At 66.1% G+C, this 6,786-nt stretch overlaps 3 protein-coding genes across 3 annotated transcripts in view; 1 reads left to right on the forward strand and 2 right to left on the reverse strand.

Moving 5' to 3' along the window:
• Nucleotides 1–1,590, reverse strand: part of PI4K2A (phosphatidylinositol 4-kinase type 2 alpha) — an 8,896-nt gene extending 7,306 nt beyond the window's left edge. The window contains exon 1 of the mRNA XM_009887697.1: nt 1,519–1,590. Coding sequence (XP_009885999.1) covers nt 1,519–1,590 — 72 coding nt within the window. The remainder of the gene's footprint in view (nt 1–1,518) is intronic.
• MORN4 (MORN repeat containing 4) lies at nt 1,589–2,399 on the forward strand. The gene is made up of 4 exons (XM_009887698.1): nt 1,589–1,655; nt 1,790–1,904; nt 1,990–2,099; nt 2,251–2,399. Exons 1-4 carry the CDS (start codon nt 1,589–1,591, stop codon nt 2,397–2,399), a joined length of 441 nt encoding a protein of 146 aa, XP_009886000.1.
• Nucleotides 2,400–3,810: 1,411 nt separating this feature from the next.
• HOGA1 (4-hydroxy-2-oxoglutarate aldolase 1) lies at nt 3,811–6,779 on the reverse strand. Its single transcript, XM_009887675.1, has 7 exons — nt 6,551–6,779; nt 5,490–5,618; nt 5,307–5,413; nt 5,059–5,193; nt 4,792–4,888; nt 4,491–4,624; nt 3,811–3,960 (listed from the first exon to the last, which is right to left on the reverse strand). Exons 1-7 carry the CDS (start codon nt 6,777–6,779, stop codon nt 3,811–3,813), a joined length of 981 nt encoding a protein of 326 aa, XP_009885977.1.
• Between the last annotated feature and the right edge of the window lie 7 nt (nt 6,780–6,786).

Consider the following 6,786-nt stretch of genomic DNA (forward strand, 5'->3'; position numbering starts at 1 on the left):
GCATGGACACAGTGGGGCGTGACGGCATCAGCTGTGAGTGCATGGACATGGTGGGGCGTGACGGCATCACCCGTGGGTGTAATCACCACCTCTGGGCAGGTGTGTGCATGTGTCCCTCGTGGGTGCATGGCGAGGGCAGAGTGTGCCTGCATTGCCCAGGGGTGCGTGGCCCAGCTGGTCGTGCACCCCTCGCCCACCCGCGGGGCTCCAGCCGGTGCGTGCGTGGCCCGGGCAGGTCGTGGTATCAGAGTCGAGGTGTGCGTGGCATCGCCCCCACTTGCTGTGGGTGCTGTGCATGCAGGGCACCGGTGTGTGTGGGTGCCAGCGGGGGGACATCCAGCTGCTGGGCAGGCTGGGTTGTTCACAGGGCAAATGCTGCCCGTCCCCTGGATGAAGTCACATATCCAGGCACAGGCTGTGCTGGTGGTGGGAGTCCCCTGCTGCAGCAGGCACCAATGGCCCCATGTCAGCACCGTCTCCTCCTCCTGGCACTGCCAGAGGTGACCCCAGAGGTGCTGGGCGGGCTGTAGGCTGGGGAGCTGGTGCTGAGCTCCTGGTCTCTGCCATCAGCAGAGAGCACTGTTCAGTCGCTGCTCGATTTGGCTGAGGGCCATTTCTCCTCCGGACACAAAGCCCTTGCATGTTCCCTGCGATGCTCCTGGGTGCACATCTGCCTGGTGACCATGGCTCAGCACCCATCTCTCCAGAGGTGCCCAGCCCGGTGCAAGCAGGGATACCTCCTTGTGAAGTGGGGAGTCCCTTCCCATCACAGGCACCGCCTGAGCTGCACTGGGAGCCACCAGAGAGGCAGTGCCCAGCCCACCTGCGGGGCCAGCTCCATACTGGTGCCTTTCCCTGGTGCTGGGGAGAGCTGTGCTGTGCAGCAGCGGCTCTGGGGGTGTGCAGGGCTGCTGTCAGCAGGCAGGTTTGCAAACTCTCAGCAGCTAAGCAAGGCCCTGGAACCCCAGCGTCCTCTCTCTGCTGTCCCTCTTAGGAGGAGTGGCCACTCCACCCTTTGGGGGGTGAGCTGGGTCTGCTTGTCCTCCACGCTGGAGCTCAAAACCCCACAAGCTCTCTGCTCCCTCCCCTGAAGAGCTGGCACCGAGCACAACCCGGCAAGTGTCTCCTATCCAAATATCTGTTTCTTCCTGGGGCTGCTGCAGCAGAGCTGGGTTGGCCCCTGGCCTGAGTGCAGGACCTGCTGAGGTGCAGGACCCACTTGGGTCCTGCTGGGGAGCCATGCCGGAGGCAGCCAGCTCCAGCCGGGCTCTTCTTCTTGCCGCTCACTCACGTTTCACGGGGCTGTGACCCCCGTGGGCTCACATCGCCCTGAGCTCTGCAGTGGGGCAGGCAGCAACCCGAACCTGGCGGCTGGAGTTTCAGAGACAGGGCAGGGCAGCTGAGCTCCTGGGGTCACCTCATCTGCTGTCTGCCCCAGCAGAGCCATCCCCAGGGCACACACGTGTCTCCCTGTGAGCTGAGGTGACAGGGGGAGCTCTGGGTGAGCCGGGCTGTTACCTCCACCCAGCAGTCACCCTCTGTGCCTCTCCCTGTCAGCTCTTGTCCTACGCTGCCGGAGGCTGTAGCCATGACCCTCACCAAAGGCTCCTTCACCTACTCCAGTGGGGAGGAGTACCGCGGCGAGTGGAAGGAAGGTGAGATGGGGTGGGAGGGGATGGTGATGCCTGCACCGGGGGGCTGAACAGCCCCCACGTCCCTGCCCAGCACCACACCAGGGCAGTCCCTGCCTCGGTCCATCCAGCACTGCCTGTTTTCTGCCCTCTCCTAGGTCGCAGGCACGGTGTCGGGCAGCTGACATTTGCCGACGGCACCGCTTATGTGGGGCACTTTGAGAACGGGCTCTTCCATGGCTGCGGCGTGCTCACCTTCTCCGATGGCTCCAGGTGAGCATGGCACCCCCGTGTACACTCCCCTGGGCATCCCCACTTGCCGCAGGGAGCTGCTGCCTCAGGAGCTCCTCCTGTGCAGGTACGAGGGCGAGTTTGTGCAGGGCAAGTTCAACGGTGTTGGCGTCTTCACCCGCTGCGACAACATGACCTTTGAGGGCGAGTTCAAAGGCGGGCGTGTGTATGGTTTTGGTGAGTGCTTAGTGGAACCGTGTGGCAGCCGCAGCCCTGCATGGTCCCAGCTCAGCATGGCCCTGTCCGGCATCTCCTGCTCCATCCCTCTGTCCCCAGCCCCGATGGGTGCTGCTCTCTGCCCCATCACTCCCAGCCCTTCCCTCCCCAGGTCTCCTGACCTTTCCAGACGGCTCCCATGGGGTGCCCCGCAACGAGGGCTTCTTCGAGAACAACAAGCTGCTGCGGCGGGAGAAGTGCCCGGCTGTCATCCAGAGGGCACAGGGCGCCTCCAAGTCTGCCCACAACCTGATGGCGTGACGGTACCCCACACCCCCCTCCTGCCGCAGTGGGGACCCCCACACCGGGCACTGGCTGGCCCCACTTTCCCAGAGCAGGGATGCGGCACGGCTGAGTGGCCCCCCTGCCCTCCGCTTGCCGACCACCCAGCCTTGGTGGGACCGGGGGTCCACACCAAGCCCCCGTGCTGCACCCCTGCCAGTGGAGGGGACGGGGTCCCCCGTTCTCCACCCAAGTGCCCCAGGGCGGCCGTGGTGCCTTCTCTCTCTGGCTGTAGCCCTGGCACCCGCTGGGCAGCCCTTCTGCCCCCTCAGGAAGGCTGCGGACCACCGAGGCTGCCAGCCCTCTGCGGGGGACAGAGTGGAGATGTAGGGGCTGGGCCCCGACCCCACTGCCAGGGTCCCTTGGCCGTGGGCTGCTGGCTGGACCATGCACCCACAAAGGGGCAGCTCCTGGCCCGCTTTGCTACACTGGTCCCAAGGCAGGGTGGGCACCCCAGGCACCCCATGGCCTGCGCCCTCAGCTCTGGGTGACCGGCCATCCCCCGGTGTGCTCTGGGCAGGGTGACATGGTGCCCCCAAAGGACCCAGCCTGCTCTTGGCACCAGCCGATGGGCTGTCCCCCCCTCATCCCTGTGCCAATCCAGCCAACCCACTGCCTAGGGGACATCTGCAGCAGCATCCCTACCAAGGGGGACCAGGAGGTGCCCAGCCTGGCTCGTGTCTGCTGTACACTGGGGGTGGGCAGGAGCGATGGTGAGCCCAGGATGAGGGGCACAAGCAGGGCTATATGAGGTGCCAAGGCTGGAGCAGGGGGGCTGAGGAGAGCGGGCAGGGGTAGGGGTATGACGAGGGGGCAGGCAGGGTGGGCAGGGGCACACAGCTCCTCGTCTTGCCCCCTGTACGCATCCTTCATCTCCCCGCTGTGTGCTCACCTTCCTCCCCAGTGCAGTTTGGCTAGCTGTGGCGTGGGGGTCCCAGCAGCCCTTGCAGCCTGGTGGTGGGCTGCAGAGGCCATGCCCTCCCTGCCGGTCTCTGCCCGCACCAGTGCCGTGCCTTGCCGTGACCCTGCCTTCTGCTGCTGCCTGCAAGGGCCTCAGCTGAGTAAACCACATTGCCAAACACCTGCGCTGTGTCCTTTTTGCCAGGAGCAGGGACCAGGTGGGGGGGGATGCTTGCGCGGGCAGGACTGCACAGTGGGGAAGCAGCAGGTTTATTCCTGGCTCACGGCATGGGGATCCATTCCTTCGCAGGTGGGGATGTAAAGGTGGCCAGGGGGTGCTGGGTGTCCCCCCTACCCGCTCCACCCAGGGCAGCCCTGTCCAGCAGGAAGGAGCGAGATGGGTGGCTTTCTCCTGGCTACATCCCAGTGTCCCCACCACGTCCCCAGCTCCCAGGGTCCCTGGGACCCATGCCTTCCCGGTGTGGACCCATCACAACCAGCCGTTGGCGCTGAAGGAACCCCTTAGCTCTTCAACCTGGGAGGGGCTCAGCGGGGCCAAGGGTGCACGGCAGGGACCCCCATAGTAGCCAAACCACTCCATGGCCTTCTTCAGCCCCGGGATCCCAAACCGGCGGGTGACCTGTGGGAAGGAGGGTGTGAGGTCTTGCTGGCTCCTGTGGGACAGGACAGCATGCTTCGTGGGCTCCTGCACTGGCCCCATGCAGAGCTGCAGGGCTGGGCAGGGTGCAGGGTAGCTGCAGCCCCCCCGTGAAGAGCCCACCATGGGGTGAGGGCGCAGAGCACAGCCACGCAGGGGAGCATCCCTGTGGCATGGTGGGCTCTTTGTGGCAGGAACGGGCCACCCTGCAGTGCTGTGGGGGCCCTGAGGAGGAGCAGCTCTTCCCCACATCACTGCCTATAAATAGCCGGCAAGGTTCCCGCGGGGATCAGGCAGGTGCCCGCTGCCAGCGGACACGCTGTTCCTGGCACAGCGGGGTTGGCATTTCCCACCCCACTGCCTCCAGCCCGGTTCGGCTTGCCAGCTGGGCACTGTGCCATCATGGACCACTGCTCCACCCCCAACAGGACCTCCATCCTTTGCCACCCCCCCAACTCTGCCATGGGCCGGCAACCCCAACCCTCAGCATCCCAGGGGTGATGCCCGCTCACCGCCATGTTGGGCTCGATGAGCCGGTGCTGCAGGTCGCGAGCCTCCTGCCAGCGGCCCTCACGGCACAGGCGGTCCAGCTGGCACAGGGGGGCCCCCAGGACGTTGGCGAGGGCGCAGACGCCCCCGGAGGCACCTGGGGACACCAGAGCATGTTGGCAGCCAGCTCTGCACGCTGTGCCCAGCCAGCACATCCCAGGCACTGCTGCTCACCTGCCTCCCCCTGCCCATCTGCCAGTCCCTGCCAGTGCCCCCAGGGCAGCACCCTGTGCCCCAAGGCCAAGCGGGGGCTGCGGCACCTACCCAGGGCGTAGCTTGCCAGCAAGAAGCCAGCCGATCCCGCCAGCACCTGGAAATCCTCCTGCCGCGTCTTGTGGACCATCAGCCCCATGCGAGTGATCTGGGGAGAGACACGCTGTGCCCCAGGAGTGGCATCACCCTGTCTCCCCCCGTGGGTCTCATGAGGCATCCCCAGGGCACAGGGAAGGGCCACAAGTGGCAGCTCCTCTGTGCCCAGCTCAGGGCCGGGTTTGGTGGCAGCCAGACCCAGGAAAACCTTTCCCCACTCACATCTCCACCGCTGTCCTTGATTCCAACAATGTTGGGGTGCTGAGCCAGAGTGAGGACAGCCTCCACAGCCAGGTCCAGGCCAGTGTTGGCGGGGACGCTGTAGAGCACCACAGGGATGGGGGATGCGTCGGCAACCTGTGGGCAGCCAGACAGCGCTCAGCAGCTGGGGTAGGTGGGAGACACACGGGATGTGCTCCCCATCCCACTGCCCCGGCCAGGGCTGCTGGTGGGCACTGGGCTTGGCTCACCTCCGTGTAGTGCCGGATCAGGGCAGCGCTGGTCATGGCCCCCCGGTAGTAGCAGGGTGTCACGACCAGCGCCATGCTGACTGTCAGCTCGATGGTGGCCTGGGTGGCTGGGGAGGAGGCAAAGGAGGGAGGGAAGCCCCGAGGGGGGGGACATGGCCCCACACTGCCCGCACAGGCACTCACATTCGCAGCCCGAGCCGGCCAGCAGCAGGCGGTCCCTGGGCAGACCCCGGCGCACACAGCTCACCACCTCCAGCCGCTCGCGAGGTGCCAGGTAGGGGTACTCCCCGTTGGAGCCCAGCACCACCAGCCCTAAAACACAAGCGTGAGGAGGCCAGTGCCTGGGCACAGGAGCGGGGTGCCCACGGCATGGCTGTTCCTGCTCTCTCTGCACCCCACTTTTGGATGGGCACCAGGTGCCCAGAGCAGCCTGATGCCAGTGTCCAGCAGCCCCCTTGGGCCAGCAGGCTCCCACAGGTGCCACACGAATCCCTGGGCTCCCCGACAAAGGGAACATGTTGGTATGTGTCCCCCAGATCGCAGTGCTCACCCTCACTGCACTGAGCACCAGAGGTGCCATCCCCTATGCAGGCACCCTCCTGCGTGCCATGCGTGCACCCTGTGGGCTGAACACACCGCCTGCGCACCTCCATCCCCAGAAACCCCACACAGCACCGCCGGCGAAGGATTTATTGGTACCCGCAGCCAGGCTGAGCTGTCCTGTCCCTGGCTGGGACACACAGACCCTTTCCTTGGGACCCTGCCAGCGCCACAGGCACTGACAGGCCAGCTCCAGCCCAGTGCTGCCAGGCTCTGCCGCAGCATCCAGGGCTCCGGGATGCCAGGAGGGTTGGGTGTCCCCATCATCCTCCCTCCCTTCCTTGCTCCTGGGCACCCAGACAGGGCTCGGCAGGCCACAGCGTGCCCTCTCCTGTCCTTGTCCCCTCAGCCAGGCAAGCACACCTATGGGGCGGAGACGGTAGGTGCAAGCTTGCAGCTATGTGCGGAGGATATTGGAAAGCCTGCACACACGCGGAGTGTACGTACAAGCATGCGCTGGAGTGTGGTTGGGGTGTGCAAGGACACACACGTGTGCCTGGGCGCTAAGGGTCCCAGGTGGGTCATCCTCGGGGCCGAGCACCCTCGGGAAGCCGGCAGGCTGCCTGCCCGCTGCCACACACCCCCTGTGGTGGGCAGGGGGCCGGCAGGAGCCTGCCCGGAGAGGGGCAGCGGGCAGCGCTTACCTCGGAAGGGGATGCTGGCATAGCGGCGCAGGTTCCCCTCCAGCTGGGCATAGTCCACCTCCTGCATGGGTGAGAAGGGGGTGGCGAGGGGTGGGAAGATGCCCCCGAGGTTGAGCGTGTGCTCAGATCCGGAGGGAGTGCTGAGCCCCCGGTGCTGCCCGGGGGCTGCCCGGCCCGGGGCTGCCAGGGTGGGCCGGAGGGGAGAGGCGAGGCGGGTGCTGAGCAGCATGGTGGCT

This window comes from Charadrius vociferus, unplaced genomic scaffold, assembly GCF_000708025.1.
Source record: "Charadrius vociferus isolate BGI_N301 unplaced genomic scaffold, ASM70802v2 scaffold486, whole genome shotgun sequence".
NCBI lineage: Eukaryota > Metazoa > Chordata > Aves > Charadriiformes > Charadriidae > Charadrius > Charadrius vociferus.

Coding starts and splice junctions, on each gene's coding strand:
- MORN4 (XM_009887698.1), top strand. CDS start 1,589: ATGACCCTCACCAAAGGCTCCTTCACCTACTCCAGTGGGGAGGAGTAC. Junction 1,656..1,789: donor CCGCGGCGAGTGGAAGGAAG/GTGAGATGGGGT, acceptor GCCCTCTCCTAG/GTCGCAGGCACGGTGTCGGG. Junction 2,100..2,250: donor CGGGCGTGTGTATGGTTTTG/GTGAGTGCTTAG, acceptor TTCCCTCCCCAG/GTCTCCTGACCTTTCCAGAC.
- HOGA1 (XM_009887675.1), bottom strand. CDS start 6,779: ATGCTGCTCAGCACCCGCCTCGCCTCTCCCCTCCGGCCCACCCTGGCA. Junction 5,619..6,550: donor TGCCAGCATCCCCTTCCGAG/GTAAGCGCTGCC, acceptor CTTGTGTTTTAG/GGCTGGTGGTGCTGGGCTCC. Junction 4,889..5,058: donor TCAAGGACAGCGGTGGAGAT/GTGAGTGGGGAA, acceptor GTCTCTCCCCAG/ATCACTCGCATGGGGCTGAT.